This window comes from Equus quagga, chromosome 12 (genome assembly GCF_021613505.1).
Source record: "Equus quagga isolate Etosha38 chromosome 12, UCLA_HA_Equagga_1.0, whole genome shotgun sequence".
Lineage (NCBI taxonomy): Eukaryota > Metazoa > Chordata > Mammalia > Perissodactyla > Equidae > Equus > Equus quagga.
Window position 1 is genome coordinate 34051400 of NC_060278.1, and position 18287 is coordinate 34069686.

The 18287-nt window shown below is 37.3% G+C and overlaps 1 protein-coding gene across 4 annotated transcripts in view; it reads right to left on the reverse strand.

Annotated features, from left to right (window-relative positions):
- The window catches only part of SDCCAG8 (SHH signaling and ciliogenesis regulator SDCCAG8), a 224458-nt gene that overhangs the window by 196061 nt on the left and 10110 nt on the right, over positions 1–18287 (reverse strand). For all 4 annotated transcript variants that reach the window (XR_006891041.1, XM_046678394.1, XM_046678393.1 and 1 more), the window contains exons 2-5: positions 17522–17674; positions 16682–16767; positions 13696–13803; positions 3923–4048 (exon numbers count right to left, since the gene is read on the reverse strand). Coding sequence is in view for 3 of the 4 variants with exons in the window: in XM_046678394.1 (XP_046534350.1) it covers positions 3923–4048; positions 13696–13803; positions 16682–16767; positions 17522–17674 (473 nt within the window). In the remaining variant the exon portion in view is untranslated. The remainder of the gene's footprint in view (positions 1–3922; positions 4049–13695; positions 13804–16681; positions 16768–17521; positions 17675–18287) is intronic.

Here is an 18287-nt window from a genome sequence, read left to right on the forward strand (position 1 = left end):
ATGCCAGCGGGGGCAGCAGCAGCTGCTCTGCCTGCCCATGGGCCCTGTCCCTATGCCAGCGGGGGCAGCAGAAGTGGTGGCAGCAGAAGCTCTAACTGCCCATGGGTCCTGTCCACATGTTATTCCACACTATACTCTAAATAAAAGAGCACTACTGCCAGATCTTGAGAGTCTAAGAAATCTTTCTTTTGACTCCTCGGCTCACCGACCCCGCATCAGTAGGCATCCCACGTATAAAGTAGAGGAAGGTGTGCACGGATGTTAGCTCAGGGCCAGTCCTCCTCAGCAAAAAGAGAAGGATTGGTGGCATATGTTAGCTCAGGGCTAATCTTCCTCAAAAAAACGAAACAGAAAGAAAAACAGTGCATGGTGATAAACAGAAGTGACATGCAGTCTGCATGTCAGGGATTCAAAAAGGAGGGGTAGGGACCAGGACACACCATCCAAAGGAAAGTGCTTTAGTCTAATTGCCACTTTGTTCTTTCACAGATAGCTTTTAAAAACTTGAATGGTATTTGACCAAGATTTTAAAAAAATCTAATTATATTTACATCCCTGAAGGTCACTGAAAATCTTTTATTTCTTAATTGAGGGGAGAGGTTGGTAGTGGAGGGGATGAGAATGGACATGGGAAGAAATGGCTCAGAAATTTTCTACTTAAAAAAAAAATCTCCTCAATCTTTGAATGAGTACACATGCCAAAATTTCTAATAAGCAGCATATTTTAATATTATTATAATTTTTGAACTCTCAAGAGAAGGCTTCCATGGAGAGAAATTTTATAACAAGGAAAAGTAATGAAAAATTAAGATAAAATATTCTTTGAATTGTTTTAATTTTTAAAAAATAGTCTTCTTGCTTCTTCAACCGCTAGATCATCAATTAGGCTAAAAGCTCAAAGCCATGTAGGCTACCATCCAATTTCAGGGCAAAAACCCACAAACAGTAAAGAGGAAGCTCTTCCCTTTTGTGCTGGGGGACAAACTTCCATCCTCGGGCAAACAAAGATGGTTTGGTTCAGTATTGACAAGCTATTTGTAATTTACACAGAAAGCAATATAATTCAAAGCTAGTGGATGGATTTGGGGAGTCAGACAGTCCCATGTTTGAGTCCTAGCTTTACTATTTTTCAGCTTTGTGACATTAGACCAGTTACTCTGGTTACTTAACCCCTGTGTACCTTAATTTACTCACCTGAAAATAAACATAACACCTGCCTTGTGTGGCTATTTAAAATTGAAGTAATATAATGTAAATAAAGTGCTTGACACAGTGCCCGGCACAGCATAACCACACAGTTATCAATAAATATCAATTATTTCTATATGACTTTTAATTATTTTTAAAAAGAAGAGATTAAGGGTCGGCCCCATGGCCAAGTGGTTAAGTTCACACGCTCCGCTTCAGCAGCCCAGGCTTTCACCAGTTTGGATCCTGGGCACAGACCTGCCACTGCTCAGCAGGCCATGCTGAGGTGGCATCTGACATAGCAGAGCCAGAAGGACCGACAACTTGAATACACAGCTATGTACTGGGGAGCTTTGGGGAGAAGAAGGAGGAAAATAAAAAAAAGATTGGCAACAGATGTTAGCTCAGGTGCCAATCTTTAAAAAAATAAAAACAAGGCATTAAGAAACACTGCAAATCTATATTCCAACCCGCCAACAGCTTTGGAAAAATTTACCATCAACATAGTAATAGACTCATTAAAAGGAGTTCAGAAGAAAAAAGGAAGACAATATCTCATGATCTGTTTATATTTAAGATACTCTAAAAAGTGGTATTCATGTTAAAACTCTCAACACAGCACCATGCTGGGTTGCTGAAATGCCTCACTTCACCTACACAAGCACAAAGCAGGGGTAACCATTCTGCAACAACAAAATAACAGAGGACTAACATTAACATAGAGCTCAAGGTCACCTGCCACATCTGCAACAATCATTTCCAATTTGCATTATATTTTAGCTTATGTGAATGTTTTTCAAAAAAACAAAACCTCTCTACAATTTTGTTCTTTCTATAATCGTGGCTGCAATTCTTTTGCAAGTTTTCTTTGTTCATAAGGCAGAGCCTGAGTGCTCTCTCTTCCCATCATTTCCTTCCCCTTCTGTGTTACTCACTTCTCTTGCCCCCTGATTCACTTGTCTGCCTAATTTCCTCTCTCGCTTCACTTCCCCTTCTTCCACTTCTTTGCCATTGTATAAATACTGAAGACCATGCATAATTGAGTCACTGTTTGCTAACGGACTACACATTTGGAAGAAAAGCAAAAGAATGTATTTATTTTAAAAATGAGCTAATTCTAAGTCCTTTTTATATGGCTAGATTGTCTTCAAGTTGACATTAATAAGCAACTAAGATGGAATTTTTTTTTTTTAAAGATTGGCCCTGAGCTAACATCTCCTGCCAATCTTCCTCTTTTTTCTTTCTTTCTCCCCAAAGCCCCAGTCCATAGTGGTATATGATAGCTGAAGGACCTTCTAGTTCTTCTATGTAGGATGCCACCTCAGCATGGCCTGAGGGGCAGTGCTAGGATCCGAACTGGCCAACCCTGGGCCATTGAAGCAGAGTGCGTGACCTTAACTACTGGGCCACAGAGCCAGGCCCCTAAGACAGAATTTTTAATTACTAATATTAATAATATAATATAAATATTCAGAAAAATTATAGAGTGAAGGGAAAATAGCTCATCGCTAACTGAAATGTAATTGCAGAAAAATAAACTGAAATACTAGTCAGCCTGTTTTATTGTTCAGAGTTAAAACAATGACTACTCCTAAATAGCAAACTTGAACACATAGAACTCAAGGATTACAAATGAAACATCAGGTCAGGCAACTAAAAACACTTCAAAAACAAAAACTAGAAGACACTTAGATAAAACATTAAGACACTCATATTTTTCTTAACTGATTTACTAATGATGACTAATTCAAAACCAGCAAAATTCTTTGCAAAGCAAAGCTGCAACAGGCAAGTATTAAAACTTCCGCATAGAAAGTTGAATTTGTCTCAAAAAGCAGAACAAGCTGTGAGTAAGGGTGTCTTACAGCAAAAGAGTGAAAAACATTTTTAAGGCAAAAGTATTTCTGACAAGCCATAGGAGGTATGGAGTTTAAACACTATTTAAATGTCACCATAAGAATTCTGTGTCATAGAATTCTAGAGCTCACCTAATTCACTGTTCTTCAAAATGTGGTCCACTAATTTTAGAATCACTTAGGTGACTTTTTAAAAATTCATATTTTTAACTCAAGAACTCAGCCCAGACTCATGGAATCAGGCTATCAGGGGATGGAGCTCAGGAATCTGCATGCCAACAAGTATCCCAAGTGACGGCTAATCACCTTAAAGATTAAGAACTGCTAACAGAGGTGAATCTTCTCAAATTGCCAATAAACAAACAGGACACGTGAGGTTAAGCCATGTTTGAAAGCCCTATAAAATTACTTGCTAACCACCCAGCTTGTTAGGGACAATGGGAAGACTAACATTTTGATTCTTGGACCCTAGGGCCAGTGTTCTTTCTGCTACACCATGCAGCTAATTAGACTTATGGAATTCAGAGCTCAAGGAAAATTCAGAGAAATACACAGAAATTTAGGCTACAGTTTCTGGACTTAACAAAGTCTTTCCTATATAACATACTTGCTGCTTTCAGTCTTGCTCTTTCCATATGGAAAAAACATAAATGGTATGCTCAGAGAGGAAACCAGCGTAGATATGGGCATCACTACTTCATTTCATTTGAGGGCTCATGCCACCAGTGAATTTTAACTTTTGAGGTCCCAAGTGAATACCAGCATAGTACTTTTGCCAAACTTCAAGGAGAGAATCTAAGCAGTTCAGAAGGCTGGAGGAGAGGGTAGGAGGGAACATTCAAACTAAAACATAATTGATGGTTTTAAAAAACGCTCACAGATGCATCCAGAAGCGTTTGTTCCCTCATTGCCTCCTCTTGTCTTTGAGATTTCAGCTGTCGTTGGAGACTTTCATTTTCAAGCACAACTACTTGTATCCTATTTTTCATTCCAGAGAGTTCCTCCTAAAAAAAACAGAAACAAATAACCAATACATTAAGCATTTTTAAGCAGTGCTCTTACTGGGTGATGAGAGGATCCAACATGATACAAAGCAGGCAAGGCTCAACTCTCTACCCACTTTCTGAGATATTATAACTCTATGTAGACAAACAAAGCAACTCAAATGTTAGCCAACAAACTGAGAGCAGGCTGGGGGAAGGTAGGAGAAGGCCTACTAATGGCCACACTACAGAAGTGTGTGGTTTCTGACAAATTTTTTATAGGCTTATAGAAAGGCTTTAATTAAAGGGGTTCCCTAAAAGACTGTTAAGAATGAGGTTGACTGCCGAATAATAAGGAAAGATATATCATTGCTCATGCTCAAACGCCAATCACTTGTTGAAAATTGACAGAGGACTAAACAGATAATAGAGGACTCTGGGAAGAAAGGCATGCAAAGGTACAATGATCATTTATGAACTGATAGCCAGACGGCAGGAAATTATGACTGAAGCCGTTTGGTGAAGAGTTCTGAAAGCGCATTTCCTTAGCCTTGCAGGGTGTAATATAAGGAATTACAGACAAACAACAATTGGAATAGCTATTGAGTGGCATTTCAGTCTCTGAAAGAATGTTTAAATATATCAATATATTGATGGTACAGTACTTAATCTTCATCACCAGTGTAATCAAAAACTACTATGTATTACCCATCTTCCTTGACTTATGATGGAGTTACATCTCGATAAACCCATCATAAGTTGAAAATATTAAGTTGAAAATGCATTTAATACACCTAACATACCAAACATTGCAGCTTAGTCCAGGCCACCTTAAATGTGCTCAGCTCACTTACGTTAGCCTGCAGCTGGGCAAAATCATCTAACACAAAGCTGATTTTACAATAAAGTGTTGGTTACATCAGGAATTTACGGAACACTGTACTGAAACTGAAAAGCAGAATGGTTGTATGAGTACGGAATGGTTGCAAGTGTATGGGTTGTTCACCTGCATGATGAGAGGACTGACTGGGAGCCGCAGCTGCCCAGCATCACGAGAGAGTATCTTGTCACACGTCGCTAGCCCAGGAAAAGATGAAAGTTCAAAACCCGAATTATAGTTTCTACTGAACGTGTATCACTTTTGCACCATTGTAAAGTCAAAAAATCATAAGTTGGGTACTGTCTGTATATGCAAGTTCTATTCAATTTTTTTCTTCAGAAAAATAAACAAAGCTGTAATTAAAAGCTATGACTAAAAAAATATTGCAGACTTCCAATTTTTGATATGGCTTATAATGAGCTTGGAAGACAGTACTCCCATCTTAACAACAAGAAAAAAGCTGAACAAATTGAAAAACTACTATCCCCAAAATTGGAGAGACAGACAAGTGTTCCTGAGAATCACAACCTACCAGAGCGGAAACTTCCAGGGCAATCTGTGATGGGGTAGGAAAACGTAAAGTATAATTGATGAAATGCTGGGAGCTCCGTGTAGACAAGTTTGAGGGGTAAAAACTCCAGAAGGACCCAGTCATAGGGGGGCTCCTACACTTTTTGTGAGTTTTATCTGTAGGACACTACCAGGTTCTTAAAGCAAAGACTACAGAAAAATCCCCTCATACTTCCTCTAGTAGGAGAGGAAAAGTAGCTATTTTGAAACATGTCCAAAACATTCTCTTCTTCTTAACAACGTCTGCCTTAAGATAAACTATTTTACCAGAGGCTAAATAACTGGGAGTTTTTAGAATCTAACTGACCTAGGACAAGGGAAATACCCAACTCCAGCTCCCTCTAGCCTTCTGGTCTCACTTAAGGGGAGGGGAAGACTGAGAAACACTTGTGAGGGTCACAGCCAAGGGGCACAGGCTCACTAAAAGACAGAGACCTAATTACAGGACTACAGAACACTTCCTGTACTCCTACACCTTACTACCACATCAAATTCCCCTGTTACTATATAGTGAGTATATATACTATGTACTATATATAGTGAGTATATAGTAACAGGGGAATACACGAAAATAACTGTACATCTCAGACTATATTTAAGAAGAACTTTTGAGGGAAGTCTAAAGACAAGAGGAGAGACAAAAACCAGGACCCTAGATGAAATTTTTGCCTCTGACACCTATAGTAATAGCAAACAGTAAACATAGCTTCACTCCTACCCAGATAAACATAAAACTTCATACTAAATGTCTATTTCCCCCAGTTCCTTTTACTCATTACATCACTGCAGCATTCAACAGAAAATTAGAAGGCATACTAAAAGACTTAAAACACAGTTTAGAGAGACTAAGCAAGCATAGAACCAGACTTGGATATGGTAGAGATGTTGGAATTATCAGATTTGGAGTTTAAAATAACTATGATTAATATGCTAAAGAGTCTAATGGAAAAAGTAGACTACATGCAAGAACAGATGGGTAATGCAAGCAGAGGGATGGAAACTCTAAGAAAGCATCAAAATGCTGGAAATCAAAAACACTGTAACAGAAATGAAGAACATCTTTGGGGGCCAGCCCGGTGGCACAGCGGTTAAGTGCACACATTCCGCTTCGGCTGCCTGGGGTTTACCAGTTCAGATCCCGGGTGCGGACATGGCAGCACTTTGCACGCCATGCTGTGGTAGGTGTCCCACATATTAAAAAAAGTAGAGGAAGATGGGCACGGATGTTAGCTTAGGGCCAGGCTTCCTCAGAAAAAAGAGGAGGACTGGCAGTAGTTAGCTCAGGGCTAATCTTCCTCAAAAAAAAAAAAGAATATCTTTGAAGGGCTCATTAATAGACTGGACACAGCCAAAGAAAGAATTAGTGAGCTTGAAGAACTGTCAATAGAAACTTCCCAAACTAAAACACAAAGAGAAAAAAGAATGTCAACGACAGAAAATAATATCCAAGAATTGTGAGACAATCACAAAAGGGGAAGAAAGAGAAAAGAGAAGAAGAAATATTTGAAGCAATAATGACCAAGAATTTTCCAAAATTAATGATAAGCACCAAACCACAGATGTAGGAAATTCAGAGAACACCAAGCAGAATAAAACCAAAAAATCTACACCTAGGGATATCATTTTCAAACCGCAGAAAATCAAAGACAAAGAGAAAACCTTTAAAGAAGTCAGAGTAAAAAAACCTTACCTATAGAGAAGTAAGGATAATAATTGTATCAGACTACTCTTCAGAAACCATGGAAGCAAGAAGAGATCTAACACATAAGAGTTTGCTCAACATCATAATAGCAAAAGTATATGTACTGATTTCAGCCGGTGGATAATTAAAACGAATGACAGCAATGTCAAGAGACAAGAGGTAGATATTGGGAATACTCTGTTATAAGAAACTTGCCCTACCCTTGAGGTGGTGTAGTGCTATTTGAAAATAGACTTAGATTAGTGGTAAACGTAAGTGCAAACTCAAGGACAACCACTTCTAAAAGTAAAAAAAGAAGTTCAATTGATATGCTAAGAGAGGAGAAAAAAATACAACCATATAACATGCTCACTTAAAACCAGAGATGGCAGAAAAAGAATAGAAGACAAAGAAACAAAGAAAGAAAAGAACAAGGGAAATGAAAGCAGTAACCAATATGGTAGATATTATAGACACTGAACTATATCAATAATCAATTTAATGTCCGTGGTCTGAATACACCAATGAAAAGACAGAGACTGTCAGAGTGAATAAAAAACAAGACCCAAGTATATGTTATCTACAAGAAGCCCACTTCAAATATAAAGACACAGATAGATTAAAAGTAAAGGGATAGATACAGACAAACCATGCTAACATAAATTGAAAGAAAGCTGGAGTAGCTATACTAACTTCAGTCAAAGTAGACCTCATAGTAGGGCAAAACACCAGGGATAAAAAGGAGCATTACACATTGATAAAGGGGTCACTTCTCCAAGAAGACATAATAATCCTTAATGTGTAAGTGCCTAACCACAGAGAGTCAAAACACGTGAGGCAAAAACTGATAGAACTACAAGGAAAAATAGATGAATCCACTATTTCAATTGGAGATTTCAACACTCCTTTATCAGGGATTGACAAATCCAGCAGATCTGGCAGACTGGCAAATTATCAGTAAGGTCATAGTTGAACAGAACTGCACCTTAATCAACAAGATCTAATTGACATTTACAGAATACTTTATCCAAGAACAACAGAATACACATTCTTCTCAAATTAACACAGAACATTCAACAAGACATACCACATTCTGGGCCTAAAAACACATGTTAACAAATTAAAAAGAATAGAAATCAAAAAAAGTATGCTTTCAGAACACAATAAAATTAAACTAGAAATTGATAACAGAAAGAGCTAGAACACTCCCAGTATACTTGGCGATTAAACAACATTCTTCTAAATAACATACAGGTCAAGGTCAAAGTCTCAAGAAAAATTTAAAAATACCTTGAATTAAACAAAAATGAAAATACAACTTATCAAGATTTGTGAGATGCAACAAAACCAGTGGAAAACATTCAAAAAGATTCCAAATCAATAATCTAAGCTTCAGTCTTAGAAAAAAAAGAGTAAATTAAATTCAAAGTAAGCAGAAGAAAAGATACAATAAAAAGTAGAGTAGAAATAAATGAAATTAAAAACAGGAAATCAACAGAGAAAAGCAACAAAACCAAAAGCTGGGTCTTTGAAATGATCAATAAAATTAAGACTCTAGCAAGACTAAGAAAAAAAGAGAGAACACACACATTACTAACATCAGAAATGAAAGAGGGCTCACCATGGACATTAAGAGAATCATAAAGGAATACTATGAATAACTCTACACCCATAAATTTGATAACCTAGAAAAAATGGACCAATTCTTTGAAAGACAATACTAAAACTCACAGAAAGAGAAATAAATAATCTGAATAGGCCTATATCTATTAAAGAAAATGAGTTAATAGTTAGGAATCTTTCAAAACAGAAAGCACCATGCCCACCATTCATTCACTGATGAATTCTACCAAACATTTAAGGAACAAATTATACCAATTCTCTACAATATCTTCCATAAAATACCAGATGGAATACTTCCTAACTCATTCTATGAGGCCACTACCCTCATACCCAAACCAGGTGAAGACAGTACAGGAATGGAAAACTACAGACCAATATATCTCATAAAAACCCAGATGCAAAAATACTCATCAAAATATTAGCACATCAAAGCCAACAATGCATCAAAAGAATTATACAACAGAACCAAGTGAAATTTATTCTAGGTATACAAGGCTGGTTCAATATTTGAAAATCAATTAATGTAATCCATCACATCAATAAACTAGAAAAGAAAAATCATATGATCATATCAATAGATGCAGAAGCAAGTGACAAAATCCAGTAGCCATTCAAGATAAAAACTCTCGGCTAACTAGGAATAGAGCGAAGCATCTTCAATTTGATAAATAACATCAACAAATAACGTATAGGTAACATGATACTTAATGGTGAGACAATAGATGTTTTCCCACTAAGATCAAGAAAAATGCAAGGATGTCTCCTCTCATCACTCCTATTCAACGTCATACCAGAAGTCCTAGCTGATGCAACAAGACAAGAAAAGGAAATAAAAGCTATATATATTGGAAAGGAAGAAATTTAAAAAAGATATCCATCTTTGCTCAGAGGTGACATGATTGTCTATGAAGAAAATCGCAAAGAATTAAAAACTGCTAGAATAAGTGATTATAGTAAGGTTGTAGATTACAAGATTAATATACAAAAGCCAACTGTTTTCTTATATATTAGCAATGAATAATTGGAACTTAAAATTAAGAACACAATACCATTTATGTTAACACCAAAAAAATGAAATTCTTAGGTATAAATCTCAAAAAAATATGTACAAGACCTATATGAGGAAAACTGTAAAACTCTAATGAAGAAATCAAGGAATATATAAATAAATGGAAAGAGAGTCCACGTACATGAATAGGAAGACTCAATATTGTCAAGATGTCTGTTCTTCTCAACTTGATCTATAGATTCAACATAATACCAATCAAAATCCCAGCACACTATTTTGTAGACATTTACAAATTGATTTTAAAGTTTATATAGAAAGGAAAAAAACCCAGAATAGCCAACACAATATTGAAGAACAAAGTTGGGGGGTTGATACTACCTGACTTCAAGACTTACTATAAAGCTATAATAAACAAGACAGTGTATTATTTGAGAAAGAATAGACCAATAGCTCAATGGAACAAAATAGTGAGCCCAGAAATAGACTCACACAAACATAGTCAATCGATCGTTGACACAGGAGTAAAGGCGATTCAGTGGAGATGGTCTTTTCAACAAATGATGCTGAGACAACTGAATACCCAAATGCAAAAAAGAATCTAGACACAGACCTTACACCTTAGACAAAAATTAACTCAAAATGGAGCACAGATCTAAATGTAAAACACAAAATTAGAAAGTACCTAGAAGAAGACTAGAGGAAATACTGGTGACTTTGGGTTTGGCAATGATTTTCAGATATAACATCAAAAGCACAATTCATGAAAGAAAAAAATGGATGTTAGCCTTCACTAAAATCAAAAACTTCTGCCCTGTGACAGACACTGTTAAGAGAATCAAAAGATAAGCTACAGACTGGGAGAAAAGGACTGAAAAGTACATATCTCATAAATGACTGGTATCCAAAATATATAAAGAACTCTTAAAATCAACAATAAGAAAATTAACAACCTGACTTAAAAATGGGCAAAGGACCTAAACAGATACTTCATCAAATAAAGAATATAAATGGAAAATAAGTATATGAAAAAAATTTTAAACATTATATGTCACTAGAGAATTGAAATCAAAACAACACTAAGATACCACCACATAGATCTGACAGGCTAAAATCCAAAACACTGACAAAACCAAATGTTGGCAAGGATGTAGAGCATCAGGAACTCTTATTCACTGCTGGTGGGAAAGCAAAATGGTACAGCCACTTTGGAAGACAATCTGGCAGCTTCTTACAAAGCTAACATACTCTTACCATGTGATCCAGCAATTGTCCTTCCTGGTAATTATCCAAATGACTTAAAAATTTATGTCCATGCAAAAACTTGCACACAAATGTTAACAGCAGCTTTATTCAGAGTTACCAAAACTTGGAAGCAAGCAAGATGTCCTTCGGTGGGTGAATGGATAAACAAACTATGTTATATCCATACAATGGAATATTATTCAGCAATAAAAAAAATGTGTTATTAAGCCATAAAAAGACACAGAGGAACCTTAAGTGCATATTACTAAGTCAATGAAGGCAATCTGAAAGGCTACAAGCTGTATGATTCCAACTCTATGACATTCTGGAAAAGGCAAAACTAGCAGACAGTGGTTGCCAAGAGTTTGGCAGGTAGGGAAGGAGGGACGAATAGTGAGCACAGACGATTTTTAGGGGAGTGAAACTATTCCGTATGCTACTGCTGATGGATACATGTAATTATACATTTTTCAAAACCTATAGAATGTACTCCACAAAGAGCGAACACTAACGTAAACTGTGGAATTTAGTACACGATAATGTAATAACACTAGTTCATCAATTGTAACAAATGTACCACACTGATGCATGATGTTAGTAACAGGAGAAACTGTTGGGGAGGTATTAAAGGGAATATATGGGAACTCGATGTACTTTCCATTCAGTTTTTCCATAAACTTAAAATTGATCTAAAAGGCAGTCTATTACTTAAACTAACTAATAAAATATTTCTAAGACCTTAAACATTACTTCATTCTGTTACTCCCTTGTTAAAATGTATTAAATTTACACTCTGCCTGATTTTCAAGGCTTTTCAAATTTACCAGCTCAGCACTATTTTAATTATTTCTAAGAGACATCTCCCACTGCAGGAATTTAGAATAGCTGCCTCATGGCCCCCATAATTAAACCATGTTCATCTTGCATATATCCTGTCATTGTTGCTGTTCTCTCTATGAAGTTCTTTCATCTCCCTTCTACTGACCTAAATGATCCTACTCCTTTAAGATTTTCCTCTCTCACAGTAACATCCCCGAAGACACTAGCTTTTCATAACCTTCTTCTCTTATTGGAATTATAGTTTATACTATGGAACAAAGGACTACACTATATTCTCTATAGTGCTGCTGTGGTGCTCCTAGGGAGTAGTATTCTCTTCTTAACTAGATGGCAAGTTTATTATAATTTACACTAAAGGGTGGCAGAAACTCCCACCCCAAAATATACCACTTTGGAATAAGAATTATTTTGAGCAAAAGGCACTTGAAAAACAGCAGGTACAAGAAGAATGCTCTGACCTCCTCTTTTCTTCCTGAAAGCAGGAGATGCAAGTCCCCTGAGAAAGCTGCCCGCCCTGTCCCAGGAGGAAAGAAACACTCCCATCACCAGAGCCAGGGCGTCAAGGCCAAGGGAAAGCTGTACAAACAGACCTTGTTAAACTATCTTATCTTCCTGTGGCCTCCCCATATAGTTTAGTTGCGTTTCCACAACTGCCTCTCTTTGTTCAGCATAGTACTATAAAAGCATCTAGGTTTTGCCACTCCTTTGGGTCTTCATCTCCTTACAAAGGCTTCCATGTCACACAAAACTTAAATAAATGTGTATGCTTTTATCCTGCTAATCTGTTTTATGTCAATTTAATTCTAAGGTCCAGCCAAAGACTCCAAGTGGGTAGAGGTAAAGCTTTGTCTCCCCTACAACATCCTTTAAGTTTTACCCACAGTATCTTAGGGACTAATAGTAGCTTGTAAATGGAAGGAGTCCTAGGATATTATTTCATCTTTTCTGGTAATCCAAGAATATTCATATACTAATAATTTTATCCTCCAAGAACAAAGAGAAAACAACATGCTAAGATCAAGAACTCCCTTGAAAAGGCAACACAATTAAAAGTCTAAAGGTTTTTTAAGTTACATGTTGGACTTGTACCTTGGAAGAGTAGCCAAAATGTTAAAAATATAATACATGATACAAAAGATATCAGTAATTCCTATAAAAATACCACATGATCTGATGCATTGATATTGAAAAAAAAAAAAAAACGAAGAAGAACTGAAATACCAAACATACTTTGGGAAGGCAGAAAGGCCCCAGTGGCATGAATAACATTATTAAACTGCATACAGTCGAGCAATATAACTGTCAAGTGCTGCAAGCCACGGGTGACGCATCTGGTTTCTGGATCATTATTATCACCATCCCCATGAGCCATCCTTATTCAAAGCATAGCTAAGAACCTTCATACTGACAGCGGAGTATAGGCAGTCCACCAGCTCAGAATCCCTGCTTGCTGCATCACGCCTTCAATAGGTTGACAAGTGTGGGAAAAGGACTGGTATTACTATCCCAAAGTATTTGCCATCAGCTGGACTAAAGTAAATGGGGTGGAATGGAAAAATTCTGAAACATAGCAGCATGTTATCAAAATATTAGACATAGTTAGGGAACTACTGGGAAATCAAGCAATCAGAAATGGCATGATCAGAAGTATCATTCCCAAGCCCGTGAAGCTCCTGAAACACATCAGTCTTTTCAATCATAAGGATGACAATTGTCAACATATTGCTGTAAACATGAAGACTAATAATAGCAAATTTTCATACAAAGTATCATTAATATAACCTTTTATTTAGGTAGGTTTAAATTTTTAATGAGAAACTTACCTTGCAGAACTTGACTTCTGCCTCTAAATGATGAATGTATTGAGATTGGTCATTGATGATAGGAACCAGATTGTGTACAGTAGGCATACTGCTTTCCTCTGATGACCTCTAAAGCAAAAAAACAAATACAAAAAAAATTAAGCATGCTTGGATTTGGCAAAGAATCAGTTAATACCGTCTCCATATTCAATTTAGCACTGATGTCATAGAGGCTAGATCACAATGTGGCTAATGGTATTTAGTTGTATACTATTTCTATTAGGACTAGTATAAATTCCACAAATAGCTAAGATTCAGGGATATGAATATCATTTTTTAAAGATGAAAAGTGAAAGCGGTTATAAAAAGCATATGGCAAATGGAGAAATGCTGAGGTAGTATAATCGGCTTGGGATGAACTGCCCATTTGAGCCATCTGAAAATGCGACACCCCTTTCAGTAATGCTGAGATAAAGGGACAACTCTCTTCAAGAAACCACCATGGAAGAGGACCGCTAGCTAAAACTGCTGAACAGCTGCCCGAAGACGGGATTCTTTAGACAAGCGTTTGACGCAAAGTGTGTGTCAATGAGGTAAAATTCTACCTACGAAGGTGTACATAAGCAAAACGTGGCTTTTGATTTTTGATCCTAATACTCAAGGCAATTTGAGACTCTGCTGCTCTGGAGCACAGAGCCTCCGAGATCAGAGTGCTAAAGCGGATACACATGAAACCGAGATACACTGCACTGAGGAGTCTGATGATGAGACTTCAGAAAAAGTGTGAATTCTGTTTACAGTCATGCATCACTTAATGATGGGGATAAGTTCTAAGAAATGCGTTGTTAGGTGATTTCGTCGTTGTGCGAACATCATAGCGTGCACTTACACAAACCTAGACTGCATAGCCTACCACACACCTATGCTTCACGGTACTAATCTTATGGGATTGCTGTTGCACATGCGGGCCGTCGTGGACTGAAATGTTATGCAGCACATGACTGTACTTCTGCAGCATTCCTGGAATTGACTTTTAATGTATCTTACCTTATCCTAAAGTGATTGTAAAATTGTTTATAAAATCATATATCATACCACGATTTTTTTTAAATAAAAGAGGAAATCAGGAAAAGGGAAGATGAGGGTCAACCAGTTAGATGAACCCCGAAGAAAGCTTGAGATGAGACACAATCATTTTGTTTCTCAATCCAGCAGAAATTCCTAACAACAATGAAGTACCAGCTCTCACAGCAGAATAATTAAGTAGAACTTTGCTTTTTGGCAAATTGAAGAAATGTAAAAGCCAAAGTAACTTTAATTAAATAAATTATCTGTGGTGAGTAAAAGCAATTAATTATAATAATTTTATATTAATAGAAATGGATCCAGAACATAGGCAAATATGAATTAAGTATTATTATGTGTACATGGGGGATAGTCTGTGCGAAAAATTAAAAACTCAACTAATACTGTGTGGAAAATGTTCACATGAAATCATTTGTATATATTTTGAAGGGTTTATTACAGTTGAATATGCACATTTTAAAATAATAATATCTAGACATATTTTCCTTCTCAATAGTGCCTCAATTTCATTCTCGATACAGCCACATGTATCTGATATGTCATATTGGCTATGAAAATGCATTCTAAAGGGTACAACTTTCAAAAGCTACTTATTACTACTATGGCTTGTAATCATTACATGCAGGCTGTATACATTCAGAGTCTCAGTTCTATTCTTTCACATAGTTCCCTGTAAATGAGACTGTTTGTAAAGTAGATACCGGATACACTGAACTGATGCTCTTGATGAGGGTCTTCCTGTCTATCCAGATTCAATCAGTTCCCTAACATCACTGCTCAGTTTTATCCTTAAAATGCTAATAAGCATGTCTGAGCATTCAACAGATACAGCAACTTCATTACCAGACTTAAAAGTACTCCATCCTGTGTTCTTAAGAGCATTCTTAAAACTAGGTGCCAGCAGCAATAAATTTACTGAATTATGAAATGTTGTATTAAAATTATAATTTATACCTATAAATACATATTAAAAAGGAGTATGCAGTACATTTCTCCAAAGTGGGAGTTAAGCATGAAAGTATGTGCCAGGCTGGAATGAAGCGTTAATATGATGACATTTCAGCTGTGAGTAAAGCAAAGTGACATGTCCCTATGATTTCCAGCATGGAGCCTTGGTATCCAACTGTCACACAATTGAAAACGCAAGGTGGTTATTGCTGCTATGACATGTTATGTTTGTGTCATACTTCACAGGTTTCTAAAGAATTTTAAATATATGATCTTTTATTATAACAAAAACCCTGTGAGAGGCATATCCTTCGAGAAAAGTAGGTGATAGACCCTAGATAGACCTAAGGCCTAGACTATTATTTTGGCCATTTAAACCTGGCCAAATCCTCCCCTCACAGCTCTCTCAGCCTTTAGCATATCACATTGCTTCAATCAGGAATAATACACTCTGTCAAAGCAATAGCAACACAAAACAACTTCAGAAGAAATAGACAGTATAGCTTCTTGTATGGCACTATTTTATAACCATATATTTTAAAATGTAGACTAAGATTACATACTTCCATTGTGACATTCAAAATAAAAGAGTATTACAAAGGATGGCTAAAATTATAATAATTCTAAAAATGATAAAATATAGATATGACGCTTTAAAAAAGAAATGGCCAATCTTTCCATATATTGTTCCTTTTCCATACTTGCTAATGGCTGCAAAGTAAATTCTCCAAACTACTTCCTCACTCACATTTTTCAAGTGAACAATACATTAAAAAAATCAGGATTTCCTCTGCCATGGAAGTCTCTCTTCCTCAGCCAAAATAATTAGAGGTGAGAGAATTTCTTTCAACACTTTTATTAGAATACCCTGCTCAGAATTTGTCTACAACGTGTACTACTAAAATGATACTGTAAAGTTAAAACATAGTTAGAAAAACAATGCTTCTGTCAGGTTGCAAAAGTTGATACTTACCAAAGGGGACGTTTTTCGTCTCCTTGATGGAGATACCTCACTTTCCTTAGTTTCTTGTTGACGCAACAAAGCTTTGAGTTGATTAACTACAGAGCAAAAGCAATGGGTTTGTTAACCTTGTCTGAGATCCATGGTTTATCATCAGCCACCCATTGTTCCATCCATCCAAATATTCCAAATGTTCCATCCAAATGTTCCATCCAAACAAATATTGCTTAAACATGACTTATGTATCAAGAACTGTGCTATTGAATGGGGATACAAAGACAAACATGAGAAAATCTCTACCTCGTAAGAGCTAAGAATCCACTGAGCAAGAGAGATACACTAATAGATATAAAACAAGATAATAAGTTTGCATGTAAACCTGGAACTATACATAGTGGTACAGGAATAGGAAGGACCTAGTTGTGCCTGTTTTCACATAGGAGACAACACTGTGAAGATGAACAGGAGATCACCAAGCAAAAGAGGGTGAGAAAAATTCCAATTAGAAGGTTTGGCATGTGCAAAAGCATAGAAGCACAGCCAGTGGGTTGGTTGACTAGGAGATGGCTTGTGAGATTGATGGATGGGAAGAGGATTAGAAAAATGATCCTGGAATGGTGGCTTGGAGCCATCTTAAGAAATATTGCTATGACATACTAATGATTTTGGACTTCAGCCTGTAGGCATTGGGAAGTCAAAGAAAAAAATTAAGCAAGGGAATTATATATTAGCTGAATTGTGTTTAGGAATAAAATCCCAGCAGTAGAGTGGAGGATGGACTGGAGTTGTTACCGTATGAGTTTAAAGAACCCACTGTGTGTCATTCAGGTCAGGACTGCCATTCACACTCACCAGCATGGCTGTGCTGCAGCTCATGCCAGGCAGTCCCAGTGTCCTCGTTTCCTACACTGGTGCTGAGAGAAGGATCCAGTGCGTCTTCTCCCACAGTGACATCGCCTTCTCTCAGGGCACATTTCAGTTGGTAAATGCTTCTATTTGCACGTTCTGCAACAACAACACGATGAAAAAATCAGGGCCAGTGAAATCTGGGCAACCACACGTACACTTACGTAAGAAGGCAGTTTCTAAAAGAGAAGCAATTATTTCTGATACTTCATGGGAAAAAGCAGAGTTTTATTTCTAGCTTGCTGAGGAATCTGCTAGAGGAAGTGAGAGATTAAGTTCTAGATCTCTAAGGTCCCTGACACCTCAGAGGTTGACAGTCACTACAAATAGCTCTAGCCCCAAGGAGGCTTGAATGGGAGAGCTCCTCCCTGCCCCCTGGCCCCTGCACCCAAACAATAACCCGGCCTGAGGAAGCTCTCCTTCCCTTCAATGCCTGAGGCTTCTCTACTCCTCCTGGACACTCCGCAAGAGGGATTCCACCACACCGAGCTCCCGCCCAGAGAAGCCGCCTTGTCCCTGTCAGGGAGGTGTCCCTCCCCTACCGCAAGACACCCGGCTGCCTGGCCTAGTTTTAACCAAGATTCACAGAGCCGAATGCATATAGCGGCAGCCTCTGTTGTGCAGCCCTTCTTATGTACCGCGGGCTGATCACATCTCACGGAGAAATTCTTGGTTAGTGCACCTGCCTAACCCTAGAATGGAAACTTAAATT